The sequence below is a fragment of the Pseudorasbora parva genome, chromosome 12 (genome assembly GCF_024679245.1).
Source record: "Pseudorasbora parva isolate DD20220531a chromosome 12, ASM2467924v1, whole genome shotgun sequence".
NCBI lineage: Eukaryota > Metazoa > Chordata > Actinopteri > Cypriniformes > Gobionidae > Pseudorasbora > Pseudorasbora parva.
The window spans coordinates 31,983,734-32,004,772 of NC_090183.1; the positions used below are offsets into that span (position 1 = coordinate 31,983,734).

The 21,039-nt window shown below is 35.2% G+C and overlaps 2 protein-coding genes across 5 annotated transcripts in view; both read right to left on the reverse strand.

The window, feature by feature from the left end:
• ddr2a (discoidin domain receptor tyrosine kinase 2a) overlaps positions 1-6,395 on the reverse strand; it is a 58,070-nt gene extending 51,675 nt beyond the window's left edge. For all 3 annotated transcript variants that reach the window (XM_067458438.1, XM_067458439.1, XM_067458437.1), the window contains exons 1-2: positions 6,287-6,395; positions 5,173-5,317 (exon numbers count right to left, since the gene is read on the reverse strand). The gene's annotated coding sequence lies outside the window, so the exon portion shown is untranslated. The remainder of the gene's footprint in view (positions 1-5,172; positions 5,318-6,286) is intronic.
• A 416-nt stretch (positions 6,396-6,811) lies between these two features.
• uap1 (UDP-N-acetylglucosamine pyrophosphorylase 1) lies at positions 6,812-20,799 on the reverse strand. 2 transcript variants are annotated; one of them, XM_067459896.1, is made up of 11 exons: positions 20,638-20,799; positions 19,732-20,024; positions 17,511-17,715; positions 15,926-16,101; positions 15,081-15,253; positions 10,525-10,718; positions 9,947-10,087; positions 8,661-8,849; positions 8,309-8,350; positions 7,711-7,777; positions 6,812-7,585 (listed from the first exon to the last, which is right to left on the reverse strand). In XM_067459896.1, exons 2-11 carry the CDS (start codon positions 20,006-20,008, stop codon positions 7,493-7,495), a joined length of 1,557 nt encoding a protein of 518 aa, XP_067315997.1. In that variant the 5' UTR covers positions 20,009-20,024; positions 20,638-20,799; the 3' UTR covers positions 6,812-7,492. The 2 variants fall into 2 exon arrangements, with proteins under 2 accessions (XP_067315997.1, XP_067315998.1); XM_067459897.1 differs by lacking the exon at positions 8,309-8,350 and having other exon boundaries at positions 6,813-7,585.
• Positions 20,800-21,039: the final 240 nt, after the last annotated feature.

A 21,039-nucleotide genomic window follows, 5' to 3' on the forward strand; every position in this document is an offset into this window, starting at 1 on the left:
ACCTATGGCGAATTAGGGTCTTATATAGCCTCCTGTATGCAAATATAAGCACCTTTTTCGGCGGGCTTCTGGAACGCCCCCCATTGGTTCGTTCCTCTCAGCCGCCTCACCATAGGTTCCTGCAGTTGCCGCAGCCCGGCCAATCAGAGCGCTCCTCGCGCTGGGCTATGGCCGTGCAGCTCACTGCGCTTTACATAGATACCTTTATTAAAAGTTTTGCTTCACATTCTCGAGAAAAGGAGTTTTTCCCATACGTAATACGAGGAACCTCTCTCGAAAGGGAACTATACACACACACGCACAATATTGCCAAAAGTATTGGGACATCCCTCCAGATCATTGAATTCAGATGTTAAAGTCAAGCACCTAGGCATTCTTCTACAAACATTTGTGAAAGAATGGGTCGCTCTCAGGAACTCAGTGAATTGAATTCAAGTGTGGTACTGTGATAGGTTTCCTCACTGTTAAATATTCCACAATCAACTGTTAGTGGTATTATAACAAAGAGGAAGCAATTGCGAACAACAACAACTTAACCCAAAGTGGTGGGCCATGTAAAATCACAGAGTGGGGACAACGCATGCTGAGGTGCACAGTACAAAGAAGTCACTAACTTTCTGCAGAGTCAATAGCTGCAGACCTCTAAACTTTGTGTAGTCTTCAGTTTAGCTCAAGAATGGTGTGTAGAGAGCTTCATGGAATTGGTTTACATGGCCGACCAGCTACATCCAAGCCTTACATCACCAAGTGCAATGCAAAGCATCAGATGCAGTAGTGTAAAGCACACCACCACTGGACTCCTTGTGGAAAGCCTCCCAGAAGAGTTGAAACTGTTAATAACTGCAAAGGGTGGACCAACTCCATATTAAATCCTACAGATTAAGAATGTGATGTCATTAAAGTTCATGTGCTGGTAAAGGCAGGTGTATCAAAACTTTTGACAGTATAGTATATATATATATATATATATATATATATATATACACACACACACACACACACACACACACACACACACACACACACACACACACACACACACACACACACACACACACACACACACACACACACCTAAAGGATTATTAGGAACACAATTCACATTAATGCAATTATCCAATCAACCAATCACATGGCAGTTGCTTCAATATATTTAGGGGTGTGGTCCTGGTCAAGACAATCTCCTGAACTCCAAACTGAATGTCAGAATTGGAAAGAAAGGTGATTTAAGCAATTTTGAGCGTGGCATGGTTGCTGGTGCCAGATGGGCTGGTCTGAGTATTTCACAATCAGCTCAGTTACTGGGATTTTCTCACGCACAACCATTTCTAGGGTTTGTAAAGAATGTTGTGAAAAGGGAAAAACATCCAGTATGCGGCAGTCCTGTGGGCGAAAATGCCTTGTTGATGCTAGAGGTCAGAGGAGAATGGGCCTACTGATTCAAGATGATAGAAGAACAACTTTGACTGAAATAACCACTCGTTACAACCGAAGTATGCAGCAAAGCATTTGTGAAGCCACAACACGCACAACCTTACGGCGGATGGGCTACAACAGCAGAAGACCCCACCGGGTACCACTCATCTCTACTACAAATAGGAAAAAGAGGCTACAATTTGAAGACTGGAAAAATGTTAGTGTAAACAGAATAAGAACATGCATCCATCATGCCTTGTTACCACTGTGCAGGCTGGTGGTGGTGGTGTAATGGTGTGGGGGATGTTTTCTTGGCACACTTTAGGCCCCTTAGTGCCAACTGGGCATTGTTTAAATGCCACGGCCTACCTGAGCATTGTTTCTGACCATGTCCATCCCTTTATGACCACCATGTACACATCCTCTGATGGCTACTTCCAGTATGATAATGCACCATGTCACAAAGCTTGAATCATTTAAAATAGGTTTCTTGAACATGACAATGAGTTCACTGTACTAAAATGGCCCCCACAGTCACCAGATCTTAACCCAATAGAGCATCCTTAGGATGTGATGGAACGGGAGCTTCGTGCCCTGGATGTGCATCCCACAAATCTCCATCAACTGTAAGATGCTATCCTATCAATATGGGCCAACATTTCTAAAGAAAGCTTTCAGCACCTTGTTGAATCAATGCCACGTAGAATTAATAGAATTAAGGCAGTTCTGAAGGCGAAAGGGGGTCAAACACAGTATTAGTATGGTGTTCCTAATAATCCTTTAGGTGAGTATAAGGTGTATTGTGATTGGTTGATTGGATAATTGCGAGTATAAGGTGCCATGTGATTGGTTGATTGGATAATTGCATTAATGTGAAATTGGATAATTGCATTAATGTGAATTGTGTTCCTAATAATCCTTTAGGTGTGTGTGTGTGTGTGTGTGTGTGTGTGTGTGTGTGTATATATATATATATATATATATATATATATATATATATATATATATATATATATATATATGCTACAGATTACAAGTCACCCTTTTTAAAATGTGACAAGTAGTGTAAATATTTCAATTACTTTATTACAGTAATGTAACTGATTATATTTGATTACTTTTAAAAATTAACAAAATAACATTTTCAAACACACAATTCTAGTTCATTATACTGTAGTAAAATATGTTTTTTTTCTTACTGATATACAAAAAATACCACTATGTGTATTTAAAGGGAAAACATTATACCATATAAGACCTAATATTGTTTTCTCTCTAACAGAAGCAAGAATAGATTCTAGTTTCATGCTCACTAAAAATCCAAACCCCAAATCCCTCGGTGTAGCTCTCATGATGTCATAACATGGTATGGTATTGTTTTTTTTTTTAAGTAAATAAATAAAGTTATAATCCACTATATTCTGACTCAATATGTCTGACCAATTGTTATGTAGTTAAATAGCTCTATTTTGCATTGTATAGTATTTTAATAGTTAGCAAACATATTTTGCACTGATCTGTTATATTTGCGCCCTTTTACAATTTTTGGATGAAGCAATTTTTTTCCAGCACTGGAACTTTCGGGTGTAGACTGAAACTTTTTTCTGGAATGTTGATTGATGTGATTTGTAGAAGTGACAACTGCCTTGTTGTCCAGGACAAATATCTAAACATTCTTAAAACTCTTACATTTACTTAAGAATGAAAATTACTCAATATCTTAATGATAAAAAAAGAAAAAATATCTAACAGTGGGATCAGAAAAAAAACCTAATTCAAAGGCAAAACAAGATTATTTATCTTACTCCATTGACATGTTTTTGTTTTAAGCATAAACTCACTTAATTTGGATAGGATACATTTGCATAATACTTTTTTTGCAGTGTACCTAGACTGAGATGTAATGATGTTTTTTTTAAAAGCACAAACGAAATAATACATTACTCCAGCTCCAGCAAAATGTAAAGTTAAGCTGAACTTCAGCTAATGGTTTCATTGTTCTAAAGTAAAATAGTAAAATTTGATATACAAGTACATGACTTAAGAATTATTATGATAGCTTCACAATGCAAGCATCACAACAAAATGACTACAGGCCTGGCTTAAATGTTGCATATTTGCATAAATGTTAGTGTTATAAAATAGGTACCAGCGCGTCTCTCTGGGCAGTCTCCTTATCCACTAAGGAAGACCCTATGTCATGAAGGGTTTCTATTACTCATTACCCTGATCTGAAGCACTGAGATAAATTGCACATAAACAATCATAATGGCTTGGAAATCTTTTCCCACCCTTTAATTAGGCTATTGGTAGAAATGTAAATGTATTAAAGCAATATTATTTCAAATGTTTAACTGTAATAAGTGCACTGTCAGAAAAAAAAGGTACAGTGCTGTCACTGGGGCAGTACCCTAAAGTACAAAATGAAAAGGTACATCTTTGTACCTTACCCATAAATGTAACATATTAGTACCTCAAAGGTACATATCAGTACTTTAAATGTGCAAAATAGTACCTTAAAGGTACATAGTAGTACTTTAAAGGTAGGCTACATAGTAACTTTTCAGTTTTGTACCTTAGGGTACTGCCCCAGTGACAGCAATGTACCTTTTTTTCTTACTGTGTGTACTGTATATTCTGACACATCTACCAGCCTCATTAAAGCCTTTTTGTTATCAGAACAAAACATTAAAAATATAGCACACAACAGCTTTGACTGCAAATAAAGCTCCAGCGTCTTTGTACATAACAGAAATTTAGCTGACCATTCGCAGTTCAGATGAATCATATGTTGAGGTCTTGGAAAGGTCATAATTGTGTAATGCCGGTAGTGATTTCATGTATCACGACCTACGCAAACAAGGTTAATTTGCAAAGTGGGAGAATATGCAGTGACCCAAAAGTGTTTGGAAACTTAAATCACAATTAAAAATGTCAAAACAAAGGATCCTTTCTCACCAAGTTGTCTCAAGGTATTTTTTTTAGAGGATGACGTTAAATCAATTTCCCTCAATTTCACTCAGGTGTCTTAGCAAAGTAACCACGGGTGAAATTCATAATATGATGATTATACTAATACTATTAAACTGCATGTTTTATCATTTAAAAACATACTTTTTTTTGCGGACCATTTAGCTTGAAGGGTGTGCTTATTAAAATATCAAAAACTATTAATAAAAGTGTTGAAGTGTTTAGCCTACTGTCCAGTCTACATACGTTTTAGGGCCACTGCACTTTATTCATACCTCACGTAAACTTAAAGAGTTTTTATAATACAAATATTGCATTCTTAATATGACAAGACTACAAACAAACTTATTTATACAAGGCTGTATACAAGGAAAGAAAAGAAAGTCATGAGGGACAACAATAATTTCCAAGCAGAATCAAATATTTTGAGTAGGCTACACTTATGTGAAATTTAACAAGCAACATGAGCATAAACATGTATAATGGCTACCTTGTTTAAAGAAAAAAAGAAAGAAAGCAAATTCAGAACAGCTGGTTTGCAAAAGTTCACTAGATCAAGTTGCTCTGCTATCCGCTATTTTAGTCTGCCATGCAAACAGTGGCTGTCCGATGCAAGCTTTAACACAAAGACAACGGTAGCCTACTGATAGACATCAAAACATCTAAAAACCACCACAATCAATCATATACGCTCTCTCATATTATTATTATTAGCGAATTACCGAAATTATTTACATTAAATAATAAAAGAAAAAAGAGAAAAATACAGACATAATGCAAACTTACTGCTGAGGATTCTTTTTTTCAAACCATTTGTCCCGGGCTTTCCTAATTCCAAGTAGCCTAATAGATAGAAACAAGTATTTTTCTTTCTCTCCGAAGTTCTCTTCAGGTCTCACATTCAGGCACAGTAAGCTGATGTAAGACACTGCTGTGAGGGAGAGAGAGAGAGAGAGAGAGAGAGAGAGAGAGAGAGAGAGAGAGAGAGAGAGAGAGAGAGAGAGAGAGAGAGAGAGAGAGAGAGCGCGTCAAAAACCTAACATTCTGAGGATTCTTGGATAAATGCCAAAGTCCCAGAATTCTGCCATAAAGAAGGATTCAATTTAGTCAGATTCCCTTGACCAATCATAGAATATTTTCTTGAATATTATTTATAGGCTAGGCTATTAGGCAAAAGACAAAAAACAATTAACAGAATTCGGGTGAAGTGACGAGAACATCGAGTAGGCTAGATTATAACGCCTTTCAAAGCGTTTTGAGTTTATGTTCATATATGATCACTTTCCACTGCCATGTCTCATTTAAATGTATTAATTTAAATGTATTGAAAAAGAGCAAATGTTTCTTTCTCCATGTTTTGTTTGCATTTATTTTCCTGTAGGCCTATAAAAACAATTCATTAATGAATGGAGAAGTATGGGTATACTAGTTGTAACTCTGAAAGTATTTATCAATTGAACGTCACATAGTAAGATATTGTAAATACCCATATCTTTTTTTTTCTTTTTTTTCAACTATAAAAAAATAAGGGGTGGGGTGGGGCGCGCGAGTGGCTTGTGAATTTAGTTAGCCTTCCCCTTTAAATTTCTCTTCCACCTCTATAGAGGAAAATCAATCTGCAAGATAATGAGAAAAGCAGTACCATTTTTTCTTTCTTTTTTTCACCATTAGCTTTGGCTAGGGACAGGTTATTCAATAATAATTTATAGATGGAAAACTGATACAGAACTACTGTTATAAAAGAAAATGTGTGCAATAAGAATTCAAAGCGTCACTGATCTAAAGAGAAACAATTCTTTTTACTGACGTGGCCTTGTTTGATTACAAAAGAAAATATTTACCACAAGAAAAAATCTAAAATGGCCAGAGTTACTTGCCATTATCCAACGACAGCACTAACCTTTTTACTAGGTAGATGTTCTTCCTCAAGGGCAGGAAAGTGACAGGATACGAAGAGGATCCAATTTAAGTCACATATTTTATCCCAAACAAAGTTTGTACGAGCGGACTAGATGTATACCCAATAGGCCTTTCGTTTCAAACGTCCTCTTGATTTAAACACGGCACCTTAGCAGGAAATCATTCTCTAATTTTCCAGTCTCAAGCTTTGCTGGATGCTTATAATGGATTGAGAACGATGCATCTAGGTCAAGGCATTTTTCTAATCATTTTTTTAACCGAGAGATTAAGTACATATTTTCATTTCTCTATTGGGAAAACAATGAGATTTAACACATCCTTCAAAAGACAAATATGCCTATTTATACTAATCACAGCTTAAATCAAGGATGCATTTGTCTCGAAAGTTGCAGCAATATGGGCATTTCCATTTTCTCAAATTACATGCAATGCTACGCTCCAATTTTCATGCATCTTGTAAACCAAGATTAATGAGAAATAAAGACAACAAACAAATGCATCTTTTATCATGAAAAAATATTTTATACATGGACGTGCACAAACTATAGATGGTGCAGATTAAGGCTAATCTGAAAATGAGAGAAGTGCTAAAGATTGCAAGTGAGATATACAGACTGTAAAATAAAAGAGAGAGAAGAGTAGGCGTCTCAGTGCACCCTTTCTAAAGTACTCTCAGTAGCTGCAAGATACTAATCAGAACATCTACCATAAACCCTGTACTGGAAAGTCTGATGCAATGTCACATTCTCACTCACTTTTTCTGCTCAAAAAAACATACCTGTAAAAAAAAACAGACATCTATTGTTTTGTGTAGTTTTTACATACATCTATATTTTGTAAAATAAAAAAATAATAATAATCTTAGCAGGGTTCATTAATAAAGCCTATAGTATATACCATTCTGTATCATTTGATGTAATGTTTTACATCCATTTATAAATTAAACAGCTAAATTCATAAGTTCCAATTCAAGACAAAAGCACTACACATTTATATAAAAAATAAGTCTTGGCAAAATAAATAATTTGATCATAAAATGGTTTGATTGTGATTATCCTTCTTTTTCCCTGTTTCTTCAATTCATTAAACAAAAATTTCACAGTTTCCTCCACCCTGGCAGGAAGTGAGATGAACATAATAAAGATAGTCTTCATTTTGGTTTCAAGTGCAGCAGCCGGCTTTATGTTCACAGGCCGTTCTTCACGAGTTCATGGACGCCACTCTCATCGATGACCAGATTGGGCTGGAAAGCTTGTCCGTTCACAAGATGCTCCAACCCCTTGGAATCAAGAGACTATTAATAAGCAAGTAGAGTCAATGGGCTAAAACAAAATTCCCCTTTCAACTATACCATATATTAGGTAACGTTACTTAAAACTCAGACTAGATCTTTATGACTCTTACCTCACCACCATATGACACAAGAGGAGAGATCTCACATTTGATTGGCAGGTCTGTTCCATCCTTCAGGCTGTAGGCAGAGCACCAAAATCTGTTAGCGATTTTTATCTGTATGATCATGCCAGATTATACATTAATCATGTCACATATGATATTAAATGATTGTAGATAATCAGACATTTCATATCAATAAAAAAAAAAAAAAACTTCCCATTAAAAAAAGATTCACCCATTAATAAGTTTAGACGACCACAATCACTTTTTCCTAAACGCAACCATTTTTAATATATTTAAATATTCATACTACAAACTCTGCCATTTTCTATGATTGTGCAGAAAAAGAAAACTTGATTATAAGCACCTACACCAGATTATTTGTTATTATGTTCAGCATGCCTGATGCTCATTTCCCAGCATGCATATTATTCTGCCCATTAGTAGCTGCCTTTTGGGTCAGAGCCAATTCAAAGATGCCAACCTTTTTTACTACAGCCTGCCTGGGATTGGACATCATCTCCCACTGAGCTCTAACAGCTACACGGAATCTACTAAGAGCGAAGCCCCATCACCATGCATTACATACGACAGTGAGAATAGTTACTTCTGGCTGACTTCAGGAGTGACTGTCCCTGCTGGTCCATGTCTAGAAATGTTACACAGGAAATATAGTGTGGTTACACTATAACTGAAGATCAATGGGAGTGAAACTGAACACAGGTAGGAAGGAAATGTATGCAAAAATAAAAGATTGGAGACAATCTAGGTTTAAGTAAAATATAAAAAATAATCCATAGGCCTGCATCCATACGGATAAGAGCATTGTGAGGATTCTTCAGAAATTCTCATTTTGTGTTCCATGGGGGAAAAAATGACAACATAGAGGTTTAGAACAACACTGAGGTGGGAAAACAGTGAACACTGATAGAATTTTCATTCCTGAGTGTTTGTCTCACCTGGGTATAGCGGGTATACGGGTTCCATTCTCATCAACGAAATGCCCTCCTGCATTTAATATCCAGCGGTGATGTAGGGACATGAGGGAGTGACGGGCTGTAGTGGGGTTGTCCTTCCCATCCTGACTGTCAGCGTTCTTCAACGGCGAAAACTCATCTTCTCTCAGAACTTCATATACCACAAACTTTCTGCCATACACAAAAAAAGTTTCAAGTTGTAACTTACTGACCATGCCAGATGCAATACATATTGTACACATTTTGTTTACATTCTTTTTTAAAGATATTAACAATTTCCAATCATTTACAGCTTTCATGTGACATCGCATCCTTACAGGAAGGCCCATCTGGAGTGACTTGCCTCCAGAGTGGTGCAGGGATGACATTGAAACCTGGAAAATTCGCTAAGGGTTCCCTAGAGATTTTTCTATGAGGTTTTTCTATTTAGGAGTAAAATAAAGCATGTAGTAAACATAACTTAATGACACTTTGACGTTTTGATCTACAATATAAACGGCACACACTCAAACCCCAAAATGTCGTGATCTATTCACTAAAGTAACTTAAATTAGCATTTTCAATATGACTGTGTGTAGCCTAATTTATGTTGTAGAACAAAACAAAATATCGTCAAGTTAAGATTTTCACAGTCTTTATTTTTCACATTAAAAAAAATAAATAAATCATAAAACCCCACAGGAAAATCACTGCATATTAGTCTTCTGGGTTTTGAAGTAATTCCTCCACCACTCTATTTTAAAGGTGTATCTAAGGTATAGAGGTTTATAAAAATAAAAAAAAGGTCAATTTTTATTTTATATACATATATATACATATATATACATATATATATATATACATATATATATATATATATATATATATATATATATATACACACACACATTTGAAAATTAAGCTAGTTCACTAGATATCATTTTAACTGCTGCAGCATGCCAAAAAGATGCAATAAAAAATCTTTTTTATATGATTAGCTTAATTATAGTCTTTACGAGATTTTTGAGGCTCTCTGGAACTTCAGATCTCATAATAGAGTCAGAGCAGCGGTGTCACTGAAAAGAGTTGCTTTGACATTTTGATAGCTACTTTCGTGTTTTAAAGGAAAATCAAAAACAACGGACAGCACACTGTCAACACAGATATTCAATACGTTTTACATAAAATGCACAATCAATTTATTTGACTTAGCCATTTTACTGAAACGTGGATAAAAAGGACCATTTCAGCCAATAGCACAGAGGAATGGACAAAGTCCTGGCACTAACTTGGCAAACTGGAATATGTCGAAGACAAATTTTTCCATCTTAATTCCATTGGGTTTGTCAGGTTTGATTAGCTGTCCTTGTGTGTTCACGTAGGGAATTTTTTTCTGTGCCACATGGTGCTGCAAATGTGGCTCATGAGTCCTAAAAGAAAAATATAGAGATATAAAGATAGAGGGATGGGCGGGCAGATAATAACAGAAAAGTGAAGCATGTTCTTTCAGTTAAAATTTCATAAAAATGACAATAAGAGAACACGTCTGGCAAAGTCATCTGTGTTTAAAACACCAGACACTCAAAAACTGCAGATGTTCCTCCTTTCTGACTTTACCTCATTCTCTGTGCACATTAAAGTCAGATCCATCCTGCCTAGTATTTACAAGATGGCAAAGCTCATTGGAAATAGCTCATAGAAATAGCTCTACTGTTTAATGTGTTTCGGAGATCATTGCCTAGCGACAAAATATCATCAAACGGCTCCAAAATATGTGATTCATAAATGAATAATCAAAAATTGACCAACATACTTTGCCAAAAAAAAAAAAAAAAAAGATTTAAAAATTACAGTGACATTGACTAACCTCACAATCTCTTTGAGGAATGTGAGAGTGAAGAAGTGATTAGCTATGTTGGCGGCATTAAACATAAGTCTGCCATCGGTGCTTCGCTTCTCTGCCGTTGCCAAGGTAATCTCGCTGTACTCCACAACTTGATACTGCCCATTCACCTTACAGACCACGCCCACCGCCTCTGTTGGATTGGTCTTCTCCACAACCTGCCAATCAGAAGTAGACGGATATGTGACTTCAGCACAACATTGACGCATTTCATGTTTTCAATATCAGTGTATTTAATAATGTCCTACACGTGTAATTCACGCATTTTTTTATTTTACAATTAGATCATCTAGCACTCACATAAAGTACATCTTTAGAAACTAATTATTGAATTACTGTTAAATGCAATTTAAATGCACATTTTAAAAATAAATATCCATTTTTCATAGTTTCTTGGTGCTGCTTACATTTTTAGTGTTTTTAATTTTGTAATAGAAATAAAAAGTTTACAATTTTAATATCAGCCATTTATCAGCAATAACATGAATATATAAAGGACCTACACTAATGTTCAAAAGCTTGGGGTAAGTAAGATTTCTTTAAAAAAAAACTTTCATTCAGCAAGGATGTATTCAATTGAACAAAGTTGACAGTCATTTTTTTTCCATTGTAACAATTTTTATTTTATTTTAAATAAATGCGGTTCTCCTGAACTTTCTATAAATCAAAGAATACTGAAAAAAGTATTATGGTTTTTACAAAAATATTATCTCATGTTTTTTAACTGTTAGAAATAATAATAGGATATGATTTATACATGATCAAATATGAACTTTTGAAACGTAATGTACATTATAATGCCTAAATTCAAATTTTTAATATTGTCCGTTCATCATATAATTTATCATCGTTTATACCGGCCCTATATGACAAAAGTTAAATCACTTTAGAGCGAATACACAAGAGAACAAAAAAATTCACTGCAACAAACTCTTGTTAAATGTTTACTTTTGATTTTGTTTGCATTTCTCAGCTGTCATAAAGATTGTTAACTGATAACAATTTGTCATAATTTAAGTAATAAAACCAAGTCTAAAACAACTGGTTAAAGATGTCTTTTTTACATTTAAATGAAGTTGAAAATATTAAGTTGAAAAGTTTAAATTAATTCAAATGAATAAATGAATGAAGCTGAAAAGGCAAATTTATCAATACTGAAATGTCAAGTACTAAACTAGCGGCAGTGTTTGAATGGCCCACACACTCCTGTGTGCTGTGTTTGCCTGAGGTCTGTGTTAAATTACAGAAAACGCAAAAGCAGAAAACCCTTTCCATTCATCGGAGTAACAAATTACAAACTTCTCAGTTGATGAAGGGTTAGCATTCGGGGGAGGCTTCAAGCTAAAGCCACTTTAAGTGCATGCTTCAGAAATTATGAGGGGTGGGTGGGTCCAATTTTTCTTACCATCGTCCCTCTGTCACGCAGGAACAGTTTAATTACTAGCAGCTTCGGAAAGCTCAGTATTCAAAACCAGCTGTTGAGTATTTATGTCTGAACCAAATATCACATGCAGATACTTTCACGAATCGCATGTTGTAATCTAATTATTCAGTTTGAGGCAGAATCAAATGGCGCTTTCAAGGCATTTTGTTCACATGGTGAAATACAAAACTGAAACAAAAAAATATGTTCAGACATAAAACAAGCACTTTAATGAAAATTAGACATTACATGACTAACTGGTCACACAAGTAAAACTTGGCAAGTTTCATTCTTGTGTTAAAGGATACTCCTCATGAACACACCTACTGTGAAGTCTCAGTCCTTTCATATGTAACGGAGTTGAATGATTATTAAAAAAATGTTTATTCCTGATAATGTAAATGGAAAGTGTATAAACACTAAACCTGTATGATAAAAATGCCTGCTAGGTTCAGCTTAGCTATTTTGGTTTCCATAGCATCATAACCGCTACAATACGTCAAAGACTGTGGTTACACTGAGAATAATTAATTGGTATTCTGCATCACCAAGCTGGTTATATAAGAGTTTTAAAGGCAATTTAGCTCCTGACTGGAGACCATTTAAAATGTCCAGAATAACCACTGTTACTTGTAAAAGTATGTTCCCCTTCTTGATGTTGTGTACGAAGATTGCGAAAGCACATGAGAACATGTTACCTGAAACTACATTATAAGGAAACACACTTCATTGCTATAGAATGTGCGGCTAAGCCCAGGGCCCCATCAAAACATTCCTAACATATAAACATCATTAAACAACAAGGTAAACAATTAGATGATAATAGTTTGCTACTTAAAGGTGCCATAGATTTGAAAAAAATATTTTAAACTGTTCTCTGATATCTAAATAGAGGGTATGTGGGTTATTTAAGGTCAAAAAATGTCCAGATACGGTTTTACAGGTCCATTTACAACCCAAGAAATTGTCCCTAGGATGTCATGCTCTGTTTTTGCCTCATTTGGAAGGGTTGTGAATATTAATGCAGAGTTCTGCTCTGATTGGCTGTTTCACTGCACTGCTACTCGATGACAGCTAACACATCTATACCACCCGTCATGGCAATGATAGCTTCTTAACTTTCGATCACGAACTGAACTGGGTAGCGTGTAAATGTTGTTTACAGTCAATTTATTTAGCCAAACAAAGTAATGTAGAACAGAAGCCACTCAAAATAGTCAGTGTCATGTTTACCACTCACCCGCTGCAAAATAATAATACCTCAGTTCTTAAAAATGTATGTTTATTTAACAAATTGACTAAGCCTTGTCAAATGACTATTGTTTAAAGAAGGTGACGTTAGTTACACAGATCGAGTGAGCAATCTGTAAGCAACTAAACAGTAGTAGTAAACATAGTTATCTTTTGAGTTGTGTTAATGATGAAATATAGGCTAATTTAGATTTCAATCCGTCAAAAGGGATCAATATGCGTATCTACTGTTGTATTTTATGACAACACTTGCAGGAAATAATATTAACCTTTGTCATTTGACAAACTTTTATGTGTGCTACTTGAAGTTTCCAATTGTTATTTTACTAGCATCTTGCGTTGAATCTAGACAACATAGGGTATATTATTGATCGTAATGTTGTCTTACTAATAAACTTTCAATTTAATCAGAAATGAGTTTGACAGCCAAGAAGTGGATAAAATCACTACTTCCTGCTTGCAGGAATATGGTTGGAATCGGCCCTTTCTTCAGTTTTAGACGCTGAGTGAATCCTGCTATATTGCCCCAGGTTAGAAAAACTCTCCGTGGTGAAATGGGCCAAGCAAATGACAAACTTTGAATTAAATTGTTATGGTATCCGATTGTAAATAAACATCAACAATGACTGTTGACATTTTTTATCTGTGGGAAGGCTATGAAAAGTCCTCACATCCTCTGCACAGCCTGGATCATAACATTCATTTCCATGATCTGCCGTTTTCGCTCTCCTTGCGTGACGCTTGTTTGTCTGCTGAACTCCTGACAGCTGTGCACTGTGCAGTTACGCCTGACAATGAACATTCGCTGACATGCAAATGCTGGGGGCGTACATATTAAGGATCCAAAAAATTGCGTTACATGTGACGTTATGTTGAAAATAGCCTGTTTTTCTGTGGTGTTTTTACAAACAAGATTTACATATGAAGGAGGAGGCAATAGTGTTTGAGACTCACTGTATTTGATGTCCATGTACTGAACTCTTATTATTTCACTATGGCAAGGTTAATTAAATGTTAATTCTAGGGCACCTTTAAAATGCAATTTCATACAATGCAATTTCATGACTTTCACTACTACTTTGTCCAAAAAGTCCCTCAAAAAAACAAAAAAACTGATGTTTAGATAAAGATTACTAATAACTGTACTAAACTAAGCAAAGTCATTCCAATGTGTAATACATTTTTTTTTTTTTTTAAACTGCACATAAACTAACGTTAAAAGGTTTGGGGTGTGTACAAAATGTTAAAGTTTGTAATTATTTATTAGATTCAAAATATAGAAAAACAAACAAACAAAACAGTAATTTTATGAAATATTACTACAAGATACAAAACAAAAGTTACAGCCATTACTCCAGTCTTCAGTGTCCCGTGATCTTTCAGAAATCATTCAATTATGCTGATTTGGTTCTCAAGAAATGTTATGTATTTATGCCAAACAGTTATTTTGCATTTTTTAATAATCATGAGAAATTTTTGATAAACAGAAAGTTCAAAAGAGCATTTATTATATTATATTATATATATATATAAAAGTATTATATAAGTATAATAATATTAGTGTAAAATCCCTGTATTTGCTGTTTTTTCTAAGCAGATGTGCCATCTAGTGGACTAGCAAAATAACGTGTCATTGCACTTTATAATTGGGGGTGGGGGTGGGGGGTTGTGGAGAAGCAGATAAAGCAATATATTCCCAATATATACACAAATAAAGATAAAAACTAAATAATAACACACCAAGTATAATACAAATTTGTATTAGTATCGTATGTGCATAATGTTTTCTACATTACGCATAGAAGAGAAAATACTTATTAAGGGCAGGGCTAGGTATGTTACTTACCTTTGCACCACAGTCTGCTCCTTTAAGTGTACAGAAACCAATGAAAGCAGGATCAGCCACTTTAACAAGAATGTTGTCTACGCAGTAGACGTGGATGTAGGAGATTCCTCTTGTCTCCATGTCCTTCACAATGTTCTGAGTCCCCAGAGCTCTGTACAGCCCCCCGTTCCCATCTGAATATGGGGATTCAGAGAAAACATACAAGTGCTGAACATTCACAGTATTTCTAATTTTTCTGAGACTAAGCAAGCCAAGCTGTTTGATCATGATTTCACTTTGTAAGATCACTGTAACGCTAATTAACATGGAGTTTGTTTGGGAAATTTCTAATAGTTTCATTTCTAATTGTTTTTTGATTTATGAGCAAAATAAGGTTAAAGAATCTTTACTATTTACAGACATACCTCATATGTAAATAAAGTTGCTTTAAAGATGCAGTGTGTAGTATTTATGAGTATTTATTTCAAGTGTGTTAAAAGTTATAATCTGTGTCATTATAATAAGAATGTTATAATCACAGTCATAATCTGTGCGTTCGCTCAGTGGCTACTATGAGACACTTGTTGCACACTGCAGTAAGCTAAATTGATATTAGGCATGGTAAAACATGTTACTCGTGGAAAATCATGAAAACAAGATTTAGAAAACAAGACTAACTGTGTTGAGTTATAGAACAATGATTAGTTTTCTGTTGATAAATGCATCCAAAGGATTTGGATAATGTAAGTACACAAGTCAACAAAATATATAACACTGTTCAAGTGGTTTTTGGATATTTAAAAAAAATACATATTGTGCCTTTAAGTTGTCAACAAGAGTTGCTAATCTTGCTTTTAAAAACGTACCTGGTGCCATGGCCAATTTGCTTTTGCCCTCTAGAATAATTTTCCCATTAAAGTCTACAGCGGGAAGCATGCCTTGCTGAAAGAAAAACACATTCTCTTCCTTCAGGCCGAAGTAGTTGTGCTGTATGAAGAAGTTTTTGGTCATGTCCATTGTTCTGCCACTTGTCATAATGTACCTGATGTATCAAAACATTGACCATGTCATTGCTTAAAGTATAAACACACCACTGTACATAACAAAAGTTTGTTTTTGAAAGAAGTCTCTTATGCTCACCAAGTCTGCATTTATTTGATTAAAAATAAAAAAGCATAGTAAAATACAGTAAAAAGAAGTAACAAAATAGACATTTAAGATAATAAAAGTAAGAATTAAAGAGTTCTCAATGTGCTGTGTTTCCGTGACTGTCCAAAGCACACAAATGTGAGTTTTTGAATAGTGGTCTGTTGTTAAGTGGCTAGCTGTTGCTTACTGTACAAGTTTGGCACCACAATTTGGGGGGTGGGGGGTTTGTGCAACGTTTTTTTTCTTGTTGCATTTTTCAAGTACAGGCAACACCATTGTCAAAAAGATCCCAGTTCACACAGATACATGAAAACGACTAAAAAAACTAATGCACGCCAGGCCAGTAATTGCCGATTGAAAGAACACGTGATGATTTTATGAGCTAATTTTTCCTGTCTAAAATTAAAGCATGATGTTAGTTAATTGCATGATTTATATTTTCTTTAACAGTAGATTTCTGAATACTTGGTCACAGTCACCTCTAAATCATAATGTATAAAGTTAAACACGACTTTTCTCTAAAGCTGCTTCGAAATAATATTTATTGTGAAAAGCAATAAATACAATACAAGCTATACAAACAAATGTGAATTGAATAGTTACAAAAGATCTGCACTCTTAAACATTTAAGCTCAAGCAGGAGACAATGCAAATGTTTCAGAGACATAGGTCTTCTTAGCACCTAATTAGCTAGGAGAGCGTGTTGAGTACTTTGATTGGAAAAAAGATATCTATGAACCTTGTGGTTGTGGTATTTTTTAATTTTTTAAAGTATGATGGCATAAGCATGTTTTTAATTAAATATGGTACATTTTGGATACTAAAATAATGGTAATACTGAGGTGTTCTTTAAAGTATATCGGAATATAATTATGGCGATCATACAGTGATAAAGTATTTTAATCTGGCTATAAATAATGAGCTAAAATTAGAGCTGATCATTAGGCCATTATGCATATATGTGTTGTGTCAGAGGTCAATTCTGCTGGTTAGAGACTGGCTCTAAAATTCTTTTTCTTTTGAAGTCTGACCTAGTTCCTCAGGAAGACATGCTGGTCTCATGTCAGACCAATTTCACACTGACTAAACCATGCAATTGCATTCATAGCGGGGAGGTCACTTGCATTACGGTAAAAGGGCAGAAACGTTCTCAAGAAAGATCAAAACAAGTCTACTATTCCAAGTAATTAGATTCAACAATTGTTAACTCAAATGACTTCCCTGTGAAGTAGATTTTTTAATTATCCACACCTTTTCCTGTAAGTGCACTGTACCTGAATAAGCTTTATTGTATAATCTCACCATGGAATGCAGCACTTCCTTGTGTGTTGCTTTTCAGCAAGCTGTTCCAGTCTTTGGATGCGTTCCGCCTGGATCTGAAAGAGGGTTTTGTGGGAAGGGAGGCCAACATCATACATGCCTTTTGGATATGATACACCCAACCGTGTCCCTTGACCTCCAGCCAACAGAAGAACCGCAACTTTGTTCTCCGATATACAGCGCAGGCCTGTGTGGAATGATGGGAGGTTCAGTCACTTCTTTAGAAAATAGTTGTTATATTATGTCATACTATTCATGTATAAAGTTCCTGTTGCCATCACATATAAAATATGATGCATTAATGACTTATACAAATTAAAATAACCAAACTATGGCGAGAATAGAGATGGATGTTTATGTAGATGACAGATATATAAAAAGTCTGGCTTCTTGAGCAATAGTTTGCTTTTCATTATTTGTAGATAACAGGGGTGATTATCCTAGACTTTTATGAGGCCCACTTTATCTTACATAAATTACTTTTATGCTTGATGTTACTTCACCCACACACAGCCTTGAATATGCTAAAATATGGATTTCATGTGAATTAAAAACATAATTAATAAAAACTATTTTTATTGAATTAAATGTATGTATGTGTATATGCAACAATACAGTTAGTCCACGGTTCAATACATACCTAGGTTTTTAGGTTCGTTTTTTTTAGTATTCTATTTTTAGGCGACAGGAACAGAAAAGGGTTAAGGAGAAAATGTTTTTATTGCAATACTTTCTTTATTGCACTTAAAAGACTTAAAACCCCTTACTTTAAACTTTACTTAAAAAACCCGTGTACACATTCCCAGTGTATTGTATAAGATAAAATAAATATATATAAAGATTTACAGTGGCAGCTCAGAGATGTACAGTAGCATTTAAGTATGAATTTGAATGAATAAATGTAGGCTAAAATTAAAACTACATATCCTTCAATATACAACATTGATTAAAAGCTACTGTATTAAAGTTTTTTTTTTTAATTAAAATAATTTTAGAGGTGAACTGTCCCTTTAAGGACAGCGTGTTCACTATAGGCTGCTCTGCTGTCAATTGAAGACCTGCTCACATCTCATAGAGGCACGCAATTTTACTTTCACTTTAGACATAACCGACTATAAACTGTGTTTATATGTTAATCTTGTGTGTATTTGACAGTGTTAGTGCAGTAAGACTGTCGAGTAATCACGTGTGTTTGACAGACGTTTAGTGGGCGGGCTCAATGCAAAACAGTGCGCAAGCGAATGAAATGTTTAACCGGCAAGGTTTTAAAAGGCTAACACCCCCTACCTTTAGTGCATATGATTGGATATTTGCTCATATCAGTGCGTAGACTCACAGGCACAAGCAGAGCCGAAATAAACTGAGAGAAATAACGTAGAGAAATGAAAATAATTAATTAAATGCGAAACCGAAAAAAATGCAAATCACAATATTGAACTGTGAATACCGTACCGAATATATATATATATATATATATATATATATATATATATATATATATATATATATATATATATATATATATATATATATATACACACACACACATTATAATATGTGCCTAATATTATTAGGGATGCCACAATACTCAATATAATATTGAACCGTTTTTTTTTTTTTTTTTTTTATGTGAATAGGACAAAAAAGATGTGGAACAAAAAAGGTGCTTGGGTGTCATATTATGTGGTCTGATTAAAGAGGTGATTCTGAATGAGCTCAACACGACTTCAGCAAAGACATTACGTCAGTTCTAACCAGAACCAGATGTTTTAACCCATTTTGGAGCATCCTCCCAAAAATTAAGTACTGGGACAAAATGTTTATTATTCAAACTTCTTGTTACAGATGGGCTTGACACTGACAGAAATCGCCCATCTCTCAATGGTCATGATTTCTCTGGGGTCCAAATGTTTGGGGAGGACATTGCATCAGTCCTTGTGTTTTGTTGTGCAATATTTCTTAGCAACATTTGTTTCTGCTCAACAAAGACTAACAAAAAATCCTATCACATTTGGATTATATTAAATAAAAACATAACCTGCTTTGATCTCGTAAGTGTTTAAAAAGGCCTCCTGTACAAATTCTGATGGAAAAAATGGTGTATGCTCTCCAGGCCTGACAAAGCTAGAATGTTGTGCTCAGGTTTGGGGAATTTGTCATCTGTCCAGGCTGGAAAACTAACTGGCAAAATATCTGAACTCACCCTTTTCTTCCCATTCTTTAAGACATTCATGATCCCGTGTTACACTCCCCAAATCTTCCCGGGGCACCGGTTCCATCCTGGTGTCCACTTTCTCCTGAGAGCTCTGTCCAGATGTTTTCATGGCAGTTTTAAAGAAGCTATTTATCTCCATGAAGTTCATGCTCTCCAGATCAACTCTCATCTCAGCTTGATCCTCAGGGCTCAGCTGATCCCAAAACTGGAGGACATGAGACTGTCCGGCTTCAACAAGTTTCTCAGCTATTTTGCTGGTGTCCATGGTCTCTCCGTTAGATCTGGACGAGTCAGTGATGGAACAGAGGCAGAAGCAAAGTGACACTGATTATCTAAGAATCTCTAAACATCCTGGCAGATCCACCCATTTATCACACCCATAAATTGATAACCACTCTGTGTACGTGCCCAACCAAATAAACTCAAGATAGGCTAAGCCTAAGGTCAGGTGTGATCTTTACCTTTACTCAAAGATCAACATAATATTTGATTGGCAGAAACACAAGTAATAACATTTTTGTTCATCTGAAAGGCTACTGAACATATTTAAGTCTGATAAAACACTGACATCACCCTGATTAACACACCTTTAACACATTAATAGTTTACATTTAACGATTTAACACCTGCTCCAAAAATTCATAATCCAATTTTTGTTTACATACAACAAGGTATCAATTTGTCATAGCCATTTATCAAAAGAAAGATATAGTATTCAGATGCAACAGACTGTAATAATTATCTGCCCCATGTTTGCCCTCAATCACAAATCAAAGAGTTGCGTGGAATGCCACAAATATAGCCTGCACCGCCTCCTTGACAACACAGCTCTCTGCCGAGCCAAACCTTGCGAAATGTTTTACGATGGTAAATTTAACATCATACTATTCTTACCTTTGGAGCAGAAGCTGGTCATTCAATACTTCCTTCTCAGTTTAGTAGTATGACTAAAGACAGGGCAACATCTGAGCACCGCCTTCCTTCACTGCCTGGGATGAGATCCTCCTCCGATATCCGTCAGACTGACGTGGCAGGACACACACGGAAACACCAGTCAAATGAAACGCGCTATTTTTCCCCCACCCATACTCCTGTCTCTATACAGCCTGTGAATGGACAGGCGAGTTGTCAATCATAGTTGTATCCAATAGTGAGACAAAGATTCGGGTCAAGGGCGGGACTTACAATGCAACTGATTTTTTTTTTTTTTTTTTTTTTTTTTTTTTTATCGTTTATTTGATCGTTTTATCAACTTTATTAATTTAATCTATTTATATCGGTTCATATATTTGCCAA

Coding starts and splice junctions, on each gene's coding strand:
- uap1 (XM_067459896.1), bottom strand. CDS start 20,008: ATGGACACCAGCAAAATAGCTGAGAAACTTGTTGAAGCCGGACAGTCT. Junction 15,254..15,925: donor CAAATTGGCCATGGCACCAG/GTACGTTTTTAA, acceptor CCCCATATTCAG/ATGGGAACGGGGGGCTGTAC. Junction 8,351..8,660: donor CGTATACCCGCTATACCCAG/GTGAGACAAACA, acceptor TAACATTTCTAG/ACATGGACCAGCAGGGACAG.